The sequence below is a fragment of the Urocitellus parryii genome, chromosome 10 (genome assembly GCF_045843805.1).
Source record: "Urocitellus parryii isolate mUroPar1 chromosome 10, mUroPar1.hap1, whole genome shotgun sequence".
Taxonomy (NCBI): Eukaryota; Metazoa; Chordata; class Mammalia; order Rodentia; family Sciuridae; genus Urocitellus; species Urocitellus parryii.
Genome location: NC_135540.1, coordinates 6691693 through 6714418, shown reverse-complemented (window position 1 = coordinate 6714418; position 22726 = coordinate 6691693). Strand labels below are relative to the sequence as shown.

Here is a 22726-nt window from a genome sequence, read left to right as displayed (position 1 = left end):
GCTAATTTCCTTTCCAAACAGCTGCAGAAGAGGCAGGGATCAGGTGGAGCAGGGTTTGCATCCATATAACCTACATGATTGGAAAAACCTCAGATGTCAACTGCTGATGTCTCCAGGAGCATCTTTTTCTAAAGCACTTTTTAAAGCAGATGTAAGTGGTAAGATAAAAACTGGTGTCTTTTCATTATCTTTTTGTCACTTTGTTGAAAATTAATTATGTCACTTTTCAGAATGTGGGATTCAATGTATTTCAGATTATTACTAAGAACATGTTCCTGGCAACTGATTTTTTTTTTTTTAAAGACATAGATGGGCTAGTTTAGGAAAGTAGATACATATTCAAGGGAATGGGGGCCATCGCCATAGATGCCTTTGGGGTAAAGCAAAGAATATACACTCAAGGGAGAATGCCAGCTCTCTTCAGAGGGGGAGAGAGCCTGACAACTGATTCCAGAATCAAAAGCCTGACTTCCTACGTTAATTAATTTATTTTGAAATTTCAATTGAAAAGGAATTGGCAAATTGTTCTGTCTCCCATAAAACATTTTTAAAACTTATTTGGGGCTTCCCTGCTATTGTACAATACATTTTCACTACAGAATATCCAGAAAATCTTAAAATATGGAAAGGAGAGGAAGTCATATAAAAATTAAGAAATCACACTGATTTTACATCCTACTTATTTAAGCATTTCCCACAGCCCAATAAAAATATTATCTTTAAAACTGACAGCCTGTTAATTGGTTGACTTAATATGTTGGGAACAGTTTTCTTTTCAATAATGGGAAATGAACTCAAGAGTGCTTTACCCCTGAGCTATATATCCCAGCCCTTTGAATTTTCAGACAGTGTCTAAGTTGCCCAGGTAGTCCTTGAACTTGCTGTCCTGCCTCAGCTTCTGGAGTTGCTCGGATTACAGGCTGGGCAACCTGGCCTGCTTTAATTGTTTTTTTTTCTTTTAAATATTTATTTATTTTTTAGTTATAGTTGGACACAACACCTTTATTTATTTTTACGTGGTGTTGAGGATCAAATCCAGAACCGAACATTCTAGATAAGTGCTCTACCGATGAGCCACAACCCCAGTCCCCGATTTAAGTTTTGGCATAACTGGTGGGGGGCAGGAGGCTAAATGCCTTCCAATTATTTAAATGCCTTCCAATTTTGAGTTTTTACATCCGACTTGGACTATCTACTATTCCTAATGTCTTTTGGTCATGTTCCCATTTAGCTACACTGAAGAGTAAAGGAAATTCAATACTGCAAGCATATGGGCCCTCTGCATTCACATACCTATCAGAACTTAAGACTTGAGCAATCAAAGCAACCCTAGATTGTTGCCAGAGGGTCATTAGAATACTGGATAGATGGTGTACTCACTTACCAACTGACAAGAATTCAAATGCTGAATGGGTGTTTTTAAAAAATCATTCTATAAAAAGAAAAGTTTATTATGTTCTTCAAAATATTACAGAGTTGAAAAATTAGTCTGTACCTCAAAAAGGTGACCTCTGTAAGTTGGACTTGGTAAGCAACAATGTACAAAAAATTATTTCTTAGGTAAACAAGAGCTAAACACTTCACAAACAATTCTATTATATAGCTACCCAGTTGGCAGTCTTTTTTTTTTCAGTTGGAGATGGACACAATACCTTTATTTTATTTGTTTATTTTTAAGTGGTGCTGGGGATCAAACTCAATGCCTCACGCATGCTAGGCAAGCACTCTACCACTGAGTCATAACCCTGGCCAAGCTGGAAGTTTTTTGAAAGCTTGTGTACAAGGCACTGATCTAAGCACTTACATGAACTAATTTACTAACTAAATCACTAATTTATCATTAGTGATAAATACATTCTAATAATATATTTTATGATCAAATGTGGATAGAAGTAAAAATTATGCAGGACATCAGGAAATTAAAAGTTATAAAAGTTCTTGTAAATTATAAAATAGTAGATTCAGGTCAGTAACATTAAAATCAATATTTCACTCCTCATTTAAGGTATTCACTTCTAACTAAAAAACTTTGCTAGCCTGGTGAAATGGAGCATGCCTGTAAGTAATCCTAGCAACTCCAGAGGCTAAGGCAGAAGGTTCCAGGCCAGTCTCAACCGAGCAAGGCCCTAAGCAGCTTACTAAGATCCTATCTCAAAATAAAAAATAAAATGGGCTGGGGATATAGCTCAGTAGTAAAGTGCCCCTGGGTTTAATCTCTAGTACCCCAAAAGAAAACAAAAAAAAACGGGGCTGGGGATGTGGCTCAAGTGGTAGCGTGCTCGCCTAGCATGCGTACGGCCCGGGTTTGATCCTCAGCACCACATACAAACAAAGATGTTGTGTCTGCCGATAACTAAAAAAAATAAATATTAAAAAATTCTCTCTCTCACTCTCTCTTTAAAAAAAACAAAAAAAGAAAAAACAAAAAAACCAATGCTAGGCTATTTCACAGATACTCAGGTCATTCTGAGAAAATGCTAGAGTGGGATGAAAAAAGTTCTTGAGACACCAAAACAATTTCTACAAAACAGTGTTTCTTCCCATACCCGAAAACACTTTCCCATTGATACATATACGTTTTTTCTTTTTTGGACTAGGGATTGAACCCAGGAGTGTTCCACCACTAGTGTTCTAGCCATTTGTTTTTTGAGACAAGGCCTCGCTAAGTTGCTGAGGCTGGCATGGAACTTGGAATCCTCCTTTCTCAGCTGCCACAGAAGCTGGGATCACAGGCTTGAGCCGCCATACCTGGCTCAGCCATTGACAGTTCAAGAGGGTAAAACCTCCCAATAAAGCCTGCCTCTGGTAGCCATTTAGGCTTTCCATCCCAATTCTCTAGAAGAAAAAAAAAAAAAAATGACACAATGGGAAAGAGGGAAAAATACCTCAATGTGAGGTTTGTGGAAGGTAAAAAGGAAGTAAGAGGACTAAAATATACCAAAACAAAACAAACAAAAAAAAATTTTTTTTTTGTATTTAATGAGGAAAAAATACCCGAGACCAAACAAGCAGCAAATAACAAATCATCTTACCTGAAAAGTCCTTGTTTAAAAAGATAAGCACTAATATGACCCCCTTCTAGGTATCGGATTTCACAACCAGGCCAAATTTCTTGTAGACTCCGAACTCCTGTTCGTGGGATGTAGGCATCCTCCTTGGCTTGTACCACTATAATGAGGCTTGGGTCAACTGGAACTAGGTATAGGGTTTTACATGTTAAAAAGCTTTAAGATTTTTATATAAATACCCTAAAACATATTGGAAAATAAACACACCACACAGTACAGTAAGTGAAACATCAGTCAAGTTATGACTTTTAAATTAAAAATCAACCATAATGTCACCATTACTATGATAATTCTTTCTAATACAGTGAGATAAATATTCCAAGGATATAAAATCCAGTGTGTTTTATTTATTTTATTTTTTGGGTGCTGGGGATTGAACCAGGACCTCATGCATGAAAGCACATGCTCTAGCACTGGTTTACACCTTAGCCCCTCCAATGTATTTATTTTATTTTTTTGCATTACTGGGGGTGGAACCCCGGCTCTCACACATGAAAAGCAAGTGTTCTACCACTGTGCTATATCCCCAGCCTTTTAAAAATATTATGAGGCAGGATCTTTAAGGTGCTGAGTCCAGCCTCAAACATTTGATCCTCCTGCCACAGCCTCTGGAATAGCTGGGATGATAGGCATGCAACCATGGTGCCAGGCTCCAACATATTTAAAATTTTTTTTTTTTTTTGTAGTTGTAGATGGACAGAATACCTTTATTTGATTTGTATGTGGTGCTAAGGATCAAACCCAGTGCCTCACACATGCTAGGTAAGCGCTCTGCCACTGAGCTACATCTCCAGCCCCTCCAACATATTTTTTATTTTTTGGTTGATCACAGCTTTTTTCTTGTTGTTGTTGTTACTGGGGATTGAACTCAGGCATGCTTTACCACTGAGCTAAAGCCCCACCTTTTTAAATTTTTATTTAAAGACAGGGTTTCACAAAATTGCTGAGGCTGGCCTTGAACTTGCAATCCTATTGACTCATCTTCCTAAGTGGTCCAATTGTATTTTGTGTGGTGTCAGAGATTGAACCCAGTCCAGCACTCTATCAAGTGAGCTATAACCCCAGCCCTCCAATGTAGTTTTTAAATGAATAATCCCTTAGATTTTCATGAATAAAATATGATACATTTAAAAGACCAATTTATCTTGAAGAACACTTTCTGAAGCCAACAAAAAAGTATACCTTTGAAAATACAAAACTGTAAAGCATCCTTAAATATATGTCACAAATATTTACACATTAGGACATCTTCTCAATTTTATATAAAAATAAGTACCTGAGAAATTTGCTACATGAGTACATTCGTCCATGACTCCTTTCATAAATATCAAAGACTCTTTTTGAAGATGGTTTCTTCTTTGTTCTTTGCTGAGTAGGCGATGTGACTGAGGGCTGTAACCTGTATAACTTCTTTTGTTGGTTTTAAGTGTTTGAGCCAAGCACTCTATCTTAGAGGTATCTTGCAACAACAGTCCTTCTGATGAAGCACTCAGAGAAGTTTTACTAGAATTGTGGCACTCAGCAGGTTTCTGGGACACAACTTCGTCTGTCATGTCTAAATTTATAGTTCTAGAAACTAGATTGAGGTTAGGTAGCTTGTCTGCACTGCTAGAGAAGCGTTTCACGAACTCTTGTCCCATTTTGAAGGAATCTGTCTGAATATATGAAAGAAAAAAAATTAATATAAAATAGGGCTTTATTAGTCAGGTGTGGTGATGCATGCCTATAATCCCATTAGCTTGAGAGGCTGGGGTAAGTAGGATCACAAGTTCAAGGGCAGCCTGGGCAACTTAGCGACCCTCTCAAAAATAAATAAAAAAGGACTGAGAATGTAGCTCAGTGGTAGAGCACATCTGGATCCAATCCCAGCACATAAACACTAAATTAAACAAACAAATGAATAAACAGAGAAGAGAAAAAAGTCCATATTTGTATGGTTTGGATATGGACCAACAATTCCCTGAACGATTGAAAAGTAATACAGTAGGTTTTTTGTTTCGTGGGACAGACTTAGGCCAATGCAAGAAGAGGGAGTAGAAATTTTTTTGTTTATTCATTCATTCATTCATTTGTTTAGTGATACTGTGAATGAACTCAGGGGCACTTTACCCCTGAACTGTATCCCCGGCCCGTTTTTACTTAATTTTTTTTCTATTATATATTTTTTAAATGTTGATGGACCTTTATTTTATTCATTTATTTATATTCGGTGTTGAGAATCGAATCCAGTGCCTCACACATGCTAGGCAAGTGCTCTACCACTGAGCCCCAACCCCAGCTCCTACTTTTATTTTATGAGAAAGGGCCTTGCTTGATAGCTGAGGTTGGCCTCAAATTTGTAATCCTCTTGCTTCAACTTCCAAAGTCACTGGGATTATAGGTGAGCACCATCATACCCAGCTACCTTTTTATCATTTTTGATGTTTAAACTATATGACTTATTATATGAATATAATCTATTTCAGAAACTAAGGAATTGAAAACTGGTTCAAAGCAAACAAATAAAAATATTGACATCCTTGAGAACAAGAACAAATCACATCCACAAATATAAAACCTGGAAGTACAAGGATCAGAATGGTACATTGAGAAATTTAATTTCTTTTGACTGGGAAAACACAAATGAAAAGACAGTTTATTACTGTGAACTGGTTCAGAGACAAGAAGCAGTGGGGAAGAATACATGTTCATTGCAGATGAAATTTATGAATTTTCCTTTAAAAATACATGTAAGTTTTCTCAGAAGCTTTCAAATATGGACATATTTCTGATAACAGGTGTAGTGGGATACAACCAATTAGTAGGTGAAGCTATTTTGTAATAAAGTTCTTTTTTTAAGTACTGGGGTTTAAACTCATGGGTGCTTACCACTGAGTTACATCACTAGTCCTTTTTATTTATTTTGAGACAGAGTTTCACTAAGTTGCTTAGGGTCTTGGTAAGTGGCTGGGGCTGGTCTTGAACTTGGGATCCTCCTGAGTTGCTGGGATCAGAGGCAAGTGTCACCTTGCCTGACTATAATGAAGTTCTTAAGCAAATAACTACTGTTTGAGGATATAGAAGGTGACCAACTTTACAAGTATGAGGTTCACTGTGTCATAATTAGAAATAAAAAGTTCTCATGGATAGTAAAAATATTCTTTTGCTTTCAGAAACTTCAAGACTCAGTAATTTTGAAACCGAAAAAATTTTCATCTCATGGAAAGAACTAGTCACCCTTGAAGAATAACAGGGAACCAATTCATTCTCCATAGAATTACAAAGAGATAATTAAAATATGAGCATTTTGCCATCCTCAAGGAATTAAAAGACATAGCCATTAAATATCAGTGGAGGACTGGAGTTGTGGCTCAGCTGTAGAGCACTCGCCTAGCATGTGCAAGGCCCTGGCTTCGATCCTCAGCACCATATAAAAATAAATAAAGAAAATAAAGGTATTGTGGACAACTAAAAAAATAAATGTTTGTTAAAAAAGTATCAGTGGAGGCTACAAAAAAAAAAAAGACAACCAAAGCCTATTTGCTTTGTGAGTGAAATCAAAACCAAGTTTAATCAAGGCTTTAGATCCAATTGCTGAACTCACAGGCTATATAAAACAGTATGCTGAATTGTTCCAGGAGATATAATCAGAAAAATCTAGAATGTGACAAATCAACAGGTCTAATAGGCAAATTCTTTAAGAAATTAATTGTAAAGAAATGGAAGAAATTTATCAATTAAAAAAATACATGAAACTAGCTAGGCCCGATGGTGCACACTTGTAATCCCAGTGGCTTGGGAGGCTAAGACAGGAGGATCACAAGTTTAAAGATAGCCTCAGTAATTTAGCAAGGTGCTAAGCAACTCAGCGAGTTGTTGTCTCTAAATAAAATATAAAATAGGGCTGGGGATGTGGCTCAGTGGTGGAGTACCCCTGAGTTCAATCTCTGGTACCAAAAAAAACAAAACAAAACCAAAAAACAAACAACAAAAACCCCATGAAATTTTAGTATCCAGGGATGCACATTTGAACAATAAAATTATTTAAACATAAAAGGAAGCAGTTATTATAAAAGTCAGGATAATGATTACTAAGAGTTGGGGAAAGAAGGCCTGTGTTTAGGATACATGAAAAGGATTTCCAATTGGATAGTTAAGTTATTGCGATACTGGGGACTGATCCCAGGGCCTTGTGCATGCTAGTTAAATGCTACACCACTGAATTACACCCTGGACCATTTTAATTTTATTTATTTTTTACTGATGCATTATAATTATATGAGATTCATATGCATATTTGTATGTGCATACAATTTGATTAATCTCATTCTCCATTTACCTTCACTTTTCCATTTTCTCCCCTCCCCTGATCCAACTATTCTGATGTTCCTTCTATTATTATTTTAATTAGTGCATTATAATTATATACAAGTGGGATTGACTGTGGTATAGTTGTAAATGGACATAGCATAATTTGGTAGATTTTGTTCTTTCATTTTACTTTAAGACAGGGTCTTGCTATGTTGGCCAGGGAGGCCTCAAACTTTTGATCCTCTTGCTTCAGCTTCCTGAGTCCCCAAGGTTAAAAATGAAAAAAAAAAAAAAAAATTAAAATAGTATGTATATCTTTAAAAATTGGCTATACTGTTTAAAAATTGTATCACTATGGGCTGGGGATATAGCTCAGTTGGTGCACTGCTTGCCTCACATGCACAAGACCCAGTACCACCAAAAAAAAAAAAAAAAAAAAAAAAATTGAATCACTAATCCCAATGACTTGGAAGGCTGAGGTAGAAGGATCACAAGTTCAAGGCCAGCTCAACAATTAAGCAAGGCCCATAGCAACTTATTGAGATCCTGCCTCACAAAATAAAAAGGACTGGGGATGTAGCTCAATGGTAAAGCATTCCTAGTCAATCCTTGGAACCAACAACAAAAAAATGGAATCACTAAATATATAATTGACTTTTCCCCCCAATGTTATGTTGAAATTAAAATACTTACTCCACAGTATTCAAGCATGTGAATAATTTCTTCTTCATAAACTGCCTGTGTATAATATTGCTTTTCCAGCTCCCTCCAATTAATTGATTTACTCAATACACCCTAAAATAACAAACTAAATTAAGATCAAGTGACACCATATTTTGCCCCATACCTTTATTTTTATTAATTACTGTGTAAAAGAGTGAAAACAGCAGTCTTGAGATTGCCTGTCCTTATGGAGGCCTGCATGCAAGGCTGGGCCTTCTTGGAGTCTGGAACTTGAGGAATAAGCACTCCATTACCTTGATATGACTGCCCCTAAATGATAAGAGTGGATCATTGTGCCCAGGCTGTTTATACAGGCAATGTAGTTTCTCTTTAACACTGCTTCCCTTCTACAATTTTGGTTCTTGCTAGGCAGAGGATGCCTGACTTGCTGACTAGGTTAAAAACCCTGGTGCCAGGCTCAGCTGGGCAGCACTCTGCGTGCTTTGTCACATTTTTCACTGGAGGAACTAAGCACAATTGAGAGTTTTCACTGGGTGAGGGAGCGTGTGCAGGCCTGTGCCTTGTGCTTTTTCCTTCTGTTAATTTTATGTTGTATCCTTCCACTAAGTCTTAGTCACAAGTACAAATAAATGTTGAGTCTTGTTATTCCTTCTGGTGAAATCACCAAACCTGGAGGTGATCTTAGGAACCCCAAACCCAATTATCTTTAATTACATATATAGCTATCTAAATATTAAGTGCCATTAAATTACCGTAGTGAAGACCCCAGATGCTGTGGACCAAGACAGACATGGAATCAGTGGCATGGGCTTAGGCCAGTTGGATACTGCTAAGGAGGCCATCTGTAACATATTAGCAGTAAGTTTAGAGAGCTTCTGTTTAAAGTTCCTATTCATTAAAATTAAAAATATTCAATACTAAGAAGTACTTTCTGAGGTAAGTTGAGATCAGACATAAACATAAACACCCATGAGCATGTCTAGTGACCTTGCTAAACTCCCCAAATCATAAATTCAACCATAATTTCCTCCTCAGAAAGCAATGAAGTACAAGGGCTGGGGTTGTGGCACAGTGGTAGAACTGTGCCACACACGGGCACGACCCTGGGTTCAACCCTCAGCACCATATAAAAATAAATAAAATAAAGATATTGTGCCTAACTACAATAAATAAATATTAAAAAAGAAGAAAGCGATAAAGTATAAAAGAAAATTTTAAAAACCTGGAGATGCTTTGCTGAGACCTGCTTTCTACTGAGTGAGCACTGAGCAAAGGTGCTGAGAGGTGGAGGCAGGGTGACAGGCTGAGTTCATTCATGACTGGTGTGACTTGCTCAGTGCTGCAGTGTCCACCAGGCAGCCTCAGACCTCAAGGCTGACTGGGGACACCAAGCATGGGGGAACTATAGAGCAGATTACACAGGAGCATGACATGATGGAATGTGTGTGTTTAGGGAAGGGAAACGTGCCTTTTGGTTGGAGGAATCATAGAAGGCTTCAAGAAATGGCAGAGTCTTTCAGGGTAACGAGATGGGGTTTTGGCTAGCATAAGGGAGTTAATATGTTCAAAGCCAAGATTACACAGAAGCACAGGGTTTGGTAAGGGAACAGCTCATTGGCTGGTTAATAGATTACTGGCCAAAAGGGTGAATGAGACTGGCAGGGCTGGAAAGATTAATTAGGATCAGATTAGTGGTCCCTTTGTTGTACAGGGAATAAAGAGGTTTGAATGAAGGAGTGACATTGTCAAAGAAGCGATTCAAGGAAGCTAACATGGAAACACTAGTAGGTAGGAATATGAATCCTTTTCTACCTTCAGTTTCACTATCTAGTAGTTTTTTTTTTTTAAGAGAGAGAGGAGAGAGAGAATTTTTTAATAATTATTTTTCAGTTTTCGGTGGACACAACATCTTTATTTTATTTGTATGTGGTGCTGAGGATCAAACCCAGCGCCCCGCGCATGCCAGGCAAGCGCATTACTGCTTGAGCCACATCCCCAGCCTATCTGGTAGTTTTAATTCTTATTATCTTTAAATATTTTGAGACATTCTCACTAAGTTGTTGATGAATTTGTAATCCTCCTGCCTCAGCCTCCTAAGTCACTGGGATTACAGGTGTGTGCTCTCATGCCTGACTTGGTAATTGTTTTGAATTTTGAGTTTTTAAACTTAATTTTATAATTCAAATGACCTTCAGAAAACATCCTATACTTGAGACATTCTTGGCCCTCAGTGAACCAACTGCTTTATAGAAAAAACAGAATGCTAAACTAGACAAATCATCATAGTTCAGGGAAAAGTATTAATGAGAGATGAAGCCCAGTCTGTGGGTGAGACTAGAAGTAAGCTGTTGCTGGGCTAGGTGAGGGCATGGAGGGGCACTAAAGAGTGTTAGCATGGGGGACAATGAGAACTCACTGTTAAAGCAAGCTTCTGGCAGGTTCTTAGCAGGGCAGACTGGTGTAGAGGATATTTGTTATAAGCAAGACTCATGAGAGAAAAGACTAGATACAGGAAGAAACCAACAAGGAGTCTGTTTCAGGACACGATAAAAGACAGATAAGGGTCAAATATGTTGGTAGAACCAGGGATGGAGATGGTTTAGCTATCTTGACCAGTTTAATAGCAAAATGGGACATTCACACTTGGCAAATGTAAAGTTAAATTTTATAATAAACTCTGGATAAAATATTAAATCCAATGTCTGAGCTATATCTATGGAGTAGTACCAAAAAAGTCTATATTAATCATATCAAAAATTACATTGTCACATCAGAATTGGAATGAAGGTTTAGAAATTTGATGTTTTTTCTCCCAAACTAAAAATAATTCTATCCCTAAAGTGAATTTTAAAAATAACCTGATTCCCTAGCTCCCATAAGCATAATCACAATAAAATGTAAGTTGAAAGGAAGAGGCTTACGTGTCCTCCCATGGATATTCCGGTCATTCCGAGAGGTCCATAACCTTCTCTCTCTAGCCAGTGCAAGAGAGCTGCAGATTCTAAAACAAGAGCTCCTCCCATCACAAAAAGGTCAGATACATTTTTTAAGCTGGACCTTCTAGTCTCACAAAACAAAGTAGAAAATGATTTATACATTTGTATTTTAATATATGCAGATTTTCATTAGCACCCAGTTTTCATGTTCTTCCCTTAAAACACTAGACAACAAAGAAAAGCAATGGAAAAAACTGACAAAATGAGAGGGCTGCTAACATTGTTCTATACATTAATTACAAATGTAACCTTTACTGAATTTCAACTAGCTCACTCAGTACCTACCTATTTATTTTGCAGGCCAGGGGATTGAACACAGGGGCACTCTACCACTGAGCTATATTCCAGTCCTTTTAATTTTCTTATTTTGAGACAGAGTTCCACTAAGTTGCCCAGGCTAGCCCTGAGCTTGCCATCCTCCTGTCTCAGCCTCTGTAGCTTGAACACTGAGCTATACCCCCAGGCCTTTTTTATTTTGAGAAAGGCCTGGTTAATGTTCCCATTTTATAAATGAGATAACTGGTACTTAAAAAGGCCAAGGTGAGTTGGGCATGGTGGCACACACCAACAATCCCAGATATTCAAGGGGTTGTAGCAGTTAAGATAGTGAGAAACCCAGTGAGATATTGTGTCAAAATAAAAAGGGCTGGGGTTGGGGATGTGGCTCAAGCGGTAGCACGCTCGCCTGGCATGCATGCGGCCCGGGTTCGATCCTCAGCATCATATACAAAGATGTGTGTCCGCCGAAAACTAAAAAATAAATATTAAAAAAAAATTCTCTCTCTCTTAAAAAACATCCCTGAAATCAATCTCCAGTACTGAAAAGTAAATAAATACATACACAATAAAAATAGAGACCAAGGTCAGACAATTAATAAATGGCAAGTGACAAATTTAAGTTATGTATGTTATGACTCAAGAGTCCTTCTTTTAAACCCTGGCTGCCTCTCACTACACTTTAGTAGACTCCTCTAGATATTTTTTGCTTGTTTCTTTGTTTTTTGGTGTGTGTGATACTGGGGATTGAACCCAGGGGTGCTCCTACCAGAGTTGGATCCCCAGCCCTTTTTAAATTCTTATTTTAAGACAAGGTCTTACTAAGTTGCTGAGGCTGAACTTGAACTTGATATTCTCCTGCTTCGGCCTCCCAAATAGCATTCATGACTGGCTAATTTATTCCCATCTATCTACAGTTCTGGAATATGAGCTCTATGAGAGGACTTATTCCTTTCCACTTCTTTTTTATATGCTGGGATGGAACCCAGGCATAGCATGTTAGGCAAGTATTCTACCACTGCCACATCCCCAGGCCTAACAGGACCTTTTCTAATAATAGATGCTTTTCTAAATAACAGTTGCTATATTTCTCATGTATAGGGTCAAATTTTTATTGAATGAAACAAACACAACAGAGATTACAGAAATGAAAAAAACACTGCCATCAAAGTTCATCATTTTAAAAGACCAGAAAGAGAATAGTTTATCTTCGTATTTTCTTTCTTTCTTAATTTTTTTTTATAGTTGTAAATGGACAGCATGCTTTTATTTTGTTTATTTTTATGTGGTACTAAGGATTGAACCCAGGGCCTTATACATGCTAGGCAAGCGCTCTGCCAATGAGCTACAGACTCAGCCCATATCTTCACACTTTCTGTAAGATGCATTGTGAATAAAATGTAGTTTTGCTAGGTGTGGTGGCGCATGCTTGTACTCCCAGTGATTCTAGAGGTTGAGGCAGGATGATTGCAAGTTCAAGGCCAACCTCAGCAATTTAACCAGGCCCTAAGCAACTTATGGAGACCCTGTTGCAAAATAAGTACTGGGAATGTAGTTCAGTGGTAAAGCACCCTTAGGTTCAATTCCTGGTGCCCAAAAAACAAAAAAAGTATAGTTCCAATCAGAAATATAATATATCTTAATTCAATCGATTAAAATGTCTTATTGGACCTCCTTATCATACATTAAAATGCGAAAGTCTTAAATAAGAATTAAAGTAAACACACCCACTACAGTCATAACAACCCCTCCCCCAATAACACATGGATATTAAACTTGTAAATAGTCAACTGAAGGCTACCAACATTTTTTAAATTACTGAAAATTAGGTATTAGTACTTCAAAGATAAAGGTGGTTCATACTTACACTTGGTCCTTGGGTTTCCTGCAGCCATTTAAGAATGTGGGTCAAAGAGAAAGTTTTGAAATAATTAGATATACTTTTGCTGTAAAACATACAAACTTATAGCAAAATAATCAAGTTGAACACAATTTAATTAAACCAAAATAACTGCTCTCTAGTTATCTCAATAGGATATTTAGAAGTTCTCAGGTTTTTCAGCTTAGTTCTCTTAATTTTTTTTTTTTTTTTTTTTTTTTTTGTGGTACTGGGAACACCCATGGATGCTCAATCTCAGTCCTTTTTATTTTTTTATTTGAAACAGGTCATGCTAAGTTGCTGAGGCTAATCTTGAATTCAAAATCCTTCTGCTTCAGCTGCCTGTGTACCTGGGATTATAGGTGTGTGACACTGGGCTTGGCCTTTTGTTTTTAATTTATACAATTTTACTGAGATACAATCACATAACATATATCCATTTAAAACATATAAATTAATGTTTTTGGTATACTCATAGAGTTGTACAATCTTTAATAAATTTAAAATAATATTTAGTGAGTTTTTTTTAATTTAAGAAATTAAGTTTCCTACAGAAATCCAGGAAATGAAGAATGTGTTTAGAAGAAAACTAACTTTATCTATAGCCACGCCAAGTACTTTTGTGGATTTCTTTCTGATATTTGCCCTTATACAATTTTTTATTTATTTTTAAAATATTTTTTAGTTGTTGATGGACCTTTATTTTATTTATTTGTAGGTGGTGCTGAGAATTGAATCCAGTGCCTCATGCATACTAGGCACTGAGCAACAATTCCAGTCCCCACAAATTTTTAATTTGGATTTTCTGTTTTTAGGTGCTTTTTGTTTTTTTTTTTTGGTTAGTGGGGGTGCATTTCCAGATGATGCTACATGGTTTTGTTTTGTTTTGATTTGATTTTGGTGCTAGGGATTGAACCCAGGGCCTTGTGCATGCTAAGCACAAGCTTTACCACTGAGAATTGTAGTTTTATATCCTATTTTTATTTCATGAATACTTTTCACACATTATTATAAATTTAAAATATAACAGTTAAAACTCACTGAATGCTTATTATTTGCCAATTATGATTCTAGACAGTGTTAAGTATTTAATAACCTAATAACGTATTCCCTTTTATCAATGAGGAAAGGGAGGTACTAAAAGGTTAATAGGTACAAGGTCACAAAGATAGTGTTAAAGCAATAAAAACAACACAATCAATTATATAAAATATCAATGTTTTGAACCAGCTGCTCAATCATCTCTCTACTGTGCATTTATTTCTACTATTATAAATAAACCTATGTAAATATCTTTTTTCTTTTTTTTCCTAGTATTTTATTCTTAGAATCAAAATTCTAAGCAACAAATTCTATGAATCAAAATCACTCCCAACAAGGGACATGAGATTTTCTTTTTGTGGTGCTGGGGTCTGAACCAGGGGCTCAGGCATGCTAGGCAAGGGCTCTACCACTGAGTCACCCTCAGCCCAGATGTAGACCTTTTAAGGTTCTGTTTTTGTGGGGGGTGGGGGACAAGGGAAGGGGCTACCAGGGATTGAAATCAGGGGCACTTGACCACTGAGCCACATCCCCAGCCCTATTTTGTATTTTATTTAGCGACAGGGTCTCACCGAGTTGCTTATCGACTCACCATTGCTGAGGCTGGCTTTGAATTTGCAATCGTCCCGCCTCAGCCTTTTGAGCCAAAGGGGGTTACAGGTGTGCGCCAAGATGCTTGGCCATTTTAAAGCTCTTAAAAAATATGGGGAAAATGCTTTCCTAAAGAGCTGAACTCATGTTCACAGTCATTAGTAATCAGAATGCCCATTTCACATAGCCTCCCCAGTACTAGGTTTTATTTTTTCAAATCATTGGTAATTATTGCTTTAACTCTGTATTTCTTTTATTACCAGTAGTTGAACATTTCTTTATATCTGTGCATCAGTTTCATTTCTTCTTCTGACGTCATCTTGAAAATTAAGTTAAGAACTGTTCTAAACCTCAACTGATACTATAAATGCATTTAAAATATGAGTGTTTTCTTAATAGCAGTCAACTTAATATTAAATACAGCATAAGTATAAAAAACTAGAAGTATAATTTAATTATTTTTATTATAAAATAGAAGTACATCCTTCTATTAGTTTTTTAAATGCATGGAATAATCTTTTACTTCTTTTCATTTTTGCTGACACATTTTCTGGACTGAATTTAACTGGTTTGGAAAAGCTGGTTACTATCAATCATTCCTTTTGATAACTAAATATACAGATAGAGAAAATACTTCTCAGGCATCACAGAAGGATATAATACGGGTTTTCTAACAATAAAGAAGCCATCCGGGCTTCTTTAATCATGGGACGGGCCATCAGTGTTCGCCGCCTCCAGTAATGCTAGGAAAGAGAAAAGGACATGCTTTGAGAACCCAGCGGCCCCTCTGCTAAGGAGACTATGTCAACAAAGTATCTAGGGATTAAAGTGTCACAGTGAGGTCTTACATGATCTCCGGTTCCAGCAAGGTGAATGCACACTGGTCTGTATTTGCTGTTCCACTCCTTAGGCACAATAAATTGGAACCTATTTAAAAAGAAAAAATGAAATTCTCTTCAAGAGGTTTTCAGTTCTTAAAATATTTGTCAGTAAATTATTTGGCAGAAAACGTCATTTAGAACTTGACATTCAATTTGTAATTGACTAACCAGTATGTTCAAAAGCTACAAAACAATTGTAAGTTTACTTTGTTAGGATATTAAAATATTCAATACAATATAAACAGAATTTATTGTAATTATTCTTTACCTAGGTCAATACCACAACTTTGTAATACAACATCAACATATGATGATCTTAAAATACAATGATTAGACAGGTATAGTGAGTGACACATGCCTAAAATTCCAGTGATTTGAGACTCTGAGGCAGAGGATCGAAAGTTCCAGGCCAGTCTTGGCAACTCAGCAAGTCCCTAATAGATACCTCGTGATAACTGTCTCAGTGTTCAAAATAAAAACTAAAAGGGCTGGGATGTGGCTTAAGGGTAAAGTGCTCCTGGGTTTGATCTTCAATATTGGGGGTGGAATAGGGGATAAAGTCTTTAGGTATAGCTCTGCTTGGCTGTGCTGTTGATGTATCAATAAAATAGATTTTGTTGTTGTTGTTATATTCTATTGTTTTTTTTTTGTTTCGTTTTTATTTTTTTTTACCTTGTAGTACATCATAGGATCTTGTTTATTAAAATTTTGATACTGGGAGGTGAAGCCAATCCATGCCAGAAAAAACAAACATAGTTTTCTGTTTGTCTTTCTCTTATTTAGTGTGTTTTTTTTCCCCCTATATGCCATCTCTTTTATCTTACTGTGGTAAGATATATACATAAGAAATTTACCATTTTAATTATATAAGTCAATGGCACGAAGTACATTTGCATTGTTGTGCCATCATCACTATAATTCATCTTCAGGAATTTTTCATCTTCCCAAACTGATTTACTTTTCTTTTTAAGATCATCATGGGCCAGGCACGTTGGCACGCGTGACTGTAATCCGAGCTACTCAGGAGGCTGAAGTAGGAAGGTCCCAAGTCTGAGGTCATTCTCAGCAACTTAATGAGACTCTGCTCAAAATAGAGATAATCTAGAAAAAGGCTGGGGATGTAGCTCAGAGGCAGAATGCTTCTGGGCTGCTATTATACTAAAATATTGTACTATAAAAGCTCAAGGTCTAACTTGAGGTGGCTGCGTTATCAAGCAACAGAAAACCCCAATTCTGAGCTTCTTTGTTTAAAAAGAGGGAACATTAATAGTTTTCTATTGTGAATAAACTGTTGAGCAGAACATGGATACACTTAAGGCTGGTTCAATGATGATTTTGTGCCAACAGGAACACTTACTTTTGAATCTCATAATCATAACTCTGCTTCACAGTGCATACTCAGCACTATCCTATTTTCTTATATTTAAAAAAAATTTGGGGTGGAAATGAAAACATTTAAGAATTTCTTCAGTAGAAGGGCATGGTGGTGCATTCCTAGAATCCCAGAACTTGGGGAGGCTAAGGCAAGAGGACTGTGGGTAAGACTAACCTGGGCAGGTTATAGGGATCATATCTCAAAATTAAAAAACAAGTAATGTGGATGTAGCCCAGTGATAGAGCACTTGCCTATCATGCATGTGCAAGGGCCTGGGTTTGATCCCCATTACCACACACACACACAATTTTTTTTTTTTTTCCCAGTAGAAAGCAGGGCATCTCTGTTACTATTTGCATGTACTTTCCTTTTGTCTTATGGCAAAGTCTGTAGTGATTTCATTACTGGAGAACAGCTTGAAATTAATAGGAATCTTTTGTTATAGTACTAACTGACCACTGATCTTACAAAGGATCATTATCAGTCTGTCTGCTCAGACTGTTTGAACCAGATACAGGCCAAATTTGGGCAATAAGATTTGCTCTTTTGGTAATGCAGAAATTGGGATGGATTGCAGTTAGATTCCATTGAGCATCTGGATATGGAGACTGTATGGGCAGTGGTAGCTGTTTTTTCAGCTATATGAGAAATGAGAAGGGCATACAGACGTGGCACATAAAGCGGAAATGCGAATATAAAATAGGAAAGGTAAAGTAAGGAGACCGTTTCCTTGGATTATTCTCCTCACCCCCACTGGGGAATAAGCCAGAGGTGCTCTATTACTGGGCTACATTCCCAACCCTTTTAACATTTTCTTTTTTTTTTTAAAGTTTATATTTTTAATATTTATTTATTTGTTTTTAGTTGTAGGTAGACATGATACCTTTATTTTTACTTTTTTAAAAAAATATGATGCCGAGGATAGAACCCAATGCCTCACACAAGCAAGTGTTCCACCTCTGAGCCACATCCCCAGCCCTTAACATTTTCTTTTGAGACAGGGTCTTGCTAGGTTGCCCAGGCTGGCCTCCAACTTGCAATCCTCCTGTCTCAGCCTTCAGAGTAGCTGGGATTTTCGGTTGTGTGCCACAGCGCCTAGCCTGGACATATACAATATTTAATAAGATAAACAGCTGAACATACATCTATTGAATAAGCCTATATATTAAAGTGAGTTTAAAGGCTTTCAATCTAAGAACTAGAGGAGCAGCCCAGAAGAGACACAGGAGATAGGTATGGTAGAGGCAGAAGCTATTTTTGTTTCGTAGGGCTACAAGAGACTCTAAAAACTGAGATTGGGGAATGGATAGCGAGGCAGAAATCAGGGTGACTAAATAAAAGACTTATTTACATATGGCATGGTGTTACCTACAACTTGAAACTAGAGGACTGTCCTCTAAGAAAACTCAAGTCTCTTAGGGAAAGTCCAGGCTCCTAGAATGGACATTTGTGTCCCCAAATAAATCTTCCTTACTCAAGATACTGCAGGGGAGATACCTCTTCTGCCTCTTTTCAACCTATAGAGAGTAAAAGTAAAGTCTACCAGGTGACATACATTTCTTGAATTTTCTTCTTTTCTGTAGACATCAATATACACGATAGTCCTAAAATAATGTGGGTAGCTGGTGCAGTGATGCACACCTGGATTCCTGCTACACAGTAGGCTGAGACAGGAGGTTTGCAAGTTTGAGGCCAGTCTGGGCAATTGAACTAGACTCTCTTTCAAAAAAAAAAAAAAAAAAAAAGGGCAGCTAGAGATGTGGTTCAGAGGTGGAGCCCTCCTGGATCTAGTCCTGATACCGGCTAAAACAAAACACAAAATCCTTGAAACTTTACATTTTGGGGAAACCCAAGCCAAATATCTATATTAAGCAATTCAATTCTCCACTCATAAGTATTAATGAACAACTAAGGGTCTCACATTTAAAGAAAAAGGGTGGGGGTGGAGATGGACAAATAAAACAACTGACAGTTGAATTCATAACAGAAATAATCAGAAAAAAATTAACATTCTATTACGGTGATAGTTGTACCACTGGGTAAAGTCACTAAAAATTACTGAATTGTACACTTGAAATGGGTGGATTTCATTAGTAAAATATGCCTCAATAAAACTGTTTAGCCAGACATGGTGGGTGGCACATGCATGTAATCCCAGCAGCTCAGGAGGCTGAGGCAGGAGGATCACATGTTCAAAGCCAGCCTCAGCAACTTAGTGAGGCCCTAAGCAACTTAGTGAGACCCTGTCTCTAAATAAAAATTTAAAAAGGGTTGGGATGTGACTCAGTAGTAAAGTACTCCCAGGATTAATCCCTGCTACAAAAAATAATTTTTTGTTGTTTTAATTGTTTAAAAATTTAAATACTCATGACAATTCTAATTTGTATCCTTTTGCAGAAAACTTCCAAATCCATAAATAATATTAAGTTTCTAAGAGGAAAAAACAAAAATGAAAGTTGGAGAATTAAAAAGGGCTTATAAGAACATGACAGAAAGCTTTCTATTTGCTTCTGTCTTGTTCTTTGTTCCTTTTAAAATTTGTTCCCACACTCCTTTGGATTAATTGAGTAAGTTTTAATTCTATTTTATCTCCTTTTATTAGCTATTCTGTCTCCTTCTCTTTTGGTAGATGCTCTAGAGTTTATAATATGCATTTTAACTTAACAGAATCTGTATTAATCAGATTAATTTTAACAATGACCAAATACTGAATGTGAAGGATCAAAAAACCCTTCCAAGGTGAATAACAAAAATTAAAAGAAAAAATTAAGAAAGAAAATCAAAAGATAGAGAGAATTAAATGGGGCAGGGTGGCACACGCCTGCCTGTAATTCCAACTATTCAGGTGGCTGAGGCAGGAGCATCACAAATTCTAGGTCAGCATCAGCAATTTAGCAAGGTTCTGTTCTCGAAATTTTAAAATTTAAAAAAGGATTGAGGACGTAGCTCAGTGGTAAGACCACTTGCCTAGTATGATTGAGCCCTGGATTACATTTTTAATACCATAAAAGAGTAATTACTCAGTGGATTCCAAAAAAAGAATATTGTAAAAATAGTACACTTGAAAAACTGACTATATAAATATTAGACTGATATAAATATTAGAGCAAAGATAATTATTAATTATTTTTTAAATAAAAGGAACCATCTCATCTCTTTCTGCCTCCTCTCAGTTTTTGTTAGTCCCAGAGATTGGTGATGTCCTTACAACCACTCTATAGATGCATTTTGCCATTACATTTCCTATACTTCATAATATTCAAATACTATTGTTTTTTTAACATTTGATTCAATCTAAAAACAAAACATATTAAAGCTTTTCATAATACAAAACCCACAATAACATTTACAGAATCCTTATAAGCCAAATACATTTTTAAGTGAAATGATTCAGTAGATACCATTGTTTTTCTTTCTACACAGATGATGAAACAAAGACACAGAAAAGTTAAGTATATTTGCAAGGTCTTATATCCAGAATAGTGGAGCAGGAATTCGAAGCTATGAAGTCCAACTCCCAAGTCTAAACTCTTAAACACTAAGCTGTAGAGCCTCTTGTGGTTATAGAATAGAAGGCAAATTCTATAATCTTCTAAAATATAAAAGGAACAAAATTGTATAGAGGAAAAAGAGAGGCAGAGAGAGTGTAGGAGCACTAATTTTCTTTTTTTTTTATTACATCTTACTTGATATATCATGTTTCACAATTTGATTCAGAAGGGTTATGAACTTCCATTTTTACTCCGTATACAGATTGCTGAATCACATCGGTTACATCAGTTACATTTCCATTGATTTACACATTGCCATTCTAGTGTCTGATGAATTCTACTCTCTATCCTATCCTCTACTATCCCCCTTCCCCTCCCCTTCCCTCTTCTCTCTCGACCACCTCTACTATAAAACATTTATTCCACTTGTATTCTTCTTCCCTTACCCCTCACTTCCTCTTGTATGTAATTTTATATAACCCTGAGGATCACCTTCCCTTTCCCTGCAATTTCCCTTCTCTCTCCCTTTCCCTCCCCCCCTCTCTTCCCTATTTAATGTTAATCTTCTTCTCCTGCTCTTCGTCCCTACTCTGTCCTTAGTTACTCCCCTTATATCAAAGAAGTCATTTGGCATTTATTTTTTAAGGATTGGCGAGCTTCACTTAGCATAATTTTCTTATTCTAAGTGATAAGAAAGAAAAAATTCTGTCAAAAATTAATGATCAGTGGCTGGGGTTGTAGCTCAGTGGTAGAGTGCTTGCCTAGTGTGGGTGAAGCACTGGGTTCCATCCTTGGCACCACATAAAGTTTGAGGTCAGCTTCACCAAATTGGTGAGGCTCTACACAACTAAGCAAGACCCTATCTCCAAATAAAAAATAAAATATTAAAAAAGGGTGGGGATGTGGCTCAGTGATTGAGTGTCCCTATGTTCAAAACCCAATACCAGAAAGAAAAAAAAAAGAATTAAAGAAAAAAAAATTGTTAAGTTTAAGAAGTGGGCTAAATACCTCATCAACCAAAACAGATATGAATTGGTACTCTAAAGCATTTTTCTTGTATATAAGACCTGTATGGTAGAGAAACTACCATACATTTTCAGAATTATAGAGAGAACACCAGAAAAAGTGCAAGTTTTAGTTTTAGGTTCTGATTACCTCCAGAGATTTTTACCATTATAAAACATCATTCATCATCAATTCTGGTAATATTTTGTCAAGACTTACGTTTAATTCTAGTATGGAATATCTCTTTCCATTCCTTAACTTTCAACCTAAAGAATGCATTTCTTGCACACAGTATGTTTGGAACTTGTTTTCTGTTCGTCCACACCACCTTTTATTTGGTTCATTTTTTTTTTTTTTCTGTGGGTACTGGGGATTGAACTCAGGGGCACTCGACCACTGAGCCACATCCTCAGCTTTATTTTGCATTTTATTTAGAGTCAGGATCTCACTGAATTGCTTAGCACCCCGCTTTTGCTGAGACTGGCTTTGAACTTGTGATTCCCCAGCCATTATTTTTTAAATAAAAGGAAACCCTCTTTTTTCCTTTTCTCCCTGCTCAATTTTTGCTAGTTCTATTAAATGTAATTAATGATACGACTGGATTTATATCTATCATCTTTTTTTGATACCAGGAATTGAACCCCTGGGCGCTTAACCACATAGCCACATCCCAGTCCAATTTTTATTTTTATTTTTTGAGACAGGGTCTACACTAAGTTTCTTATTGCCAAAGTTGGTGAAGCTGGTTTTGAAGTTTCGATCCTCCTGCCTCAGCCTCCTGAGCTGCTGGGATTACAGGCATGTGTCACTGTGCCCAGCAGTCCTTATCATTTTTTATTTCGAGGCAGGTTCTTGCTCTTCCCAGTACCTGGGAGTACAGATGTGTACCATTATGCCTCACTTGTAAAAATTATTTCTGATTTCTGACAATGAAAATTGAAATTCTATAAAACACAAATGAATGCAGTTTAACGTTAAACCAGATGATCATATTTGCCTTTTTAAAGAATTCAATTTTTTTTTTTAAAATGGGAAGTTATACTTTTTTTTTTAAAGAGAGAGAGAGGAGAGGGAGAGAGAGAATTTTTAATATTTATTTTTTAGTTTTTGGCGGACACAACATCTTTGTTGGTATGTGGTGCTGAGGAT

General features: G+C 36.7%; 2 protein-coding genes across 5 annotated transcripts in view; one reads left to right on the top strand and one right to left on the bottom strand.

Annotated features, from left to right (window-relative positions):
• Mfsd8 (major facilitator superfamily domain containing 8) overlaps positions 1-22726 on the top strand; it is an 89513-nt gene that overhangs the window by 18274 nt on the left and 48513 nt on the right. The gene's annotated exons all lie outside the window — the stretch shown is intronic.
• Positions 1-22726, bottom strand: part of Abhd18 (abhydrolase domain containing 18) — a 39804-nt gene that overhangs the window by 1738 nt on the left and 15340 nt on the right. Inside the window, exons 5-12 of one of the 3 annotated variants that reach the window (XM_026390907.2) lie at positions 15674-15752; positions 15484-15568; positions 13182-13209; positions 10964-11102; positions 8795-8884; positions 8052-8153; positions 4345-4723; positions 3033-3195 (exon numbers count right to left, since the gene is read on the bottom strand). In XM_026390907.2, the coding sequence (XP_026246692.2) occupies positions 3033-3195; positions 4345-4723; positions 8052-8153; positions 8795-8884; positions 10964-11102; positions 13182-13209; positions 15484-15568; positions 15674-15752 (1065 nt within the window). Of the gene's footprint in view, positions 1-3032; positions 3196-4344; positions 4724-8051; positions 8154-8794; positions 8885-10963; positions 11103-13181; positions 13210-15085; positions 15146-15483; positions 15569-15673; positions 15753-22726 lie in introns of those variants that run through there. The other 2 variants (XM_026390912.2, XM_077803283.1) reach the window with 2 other exon arrangements.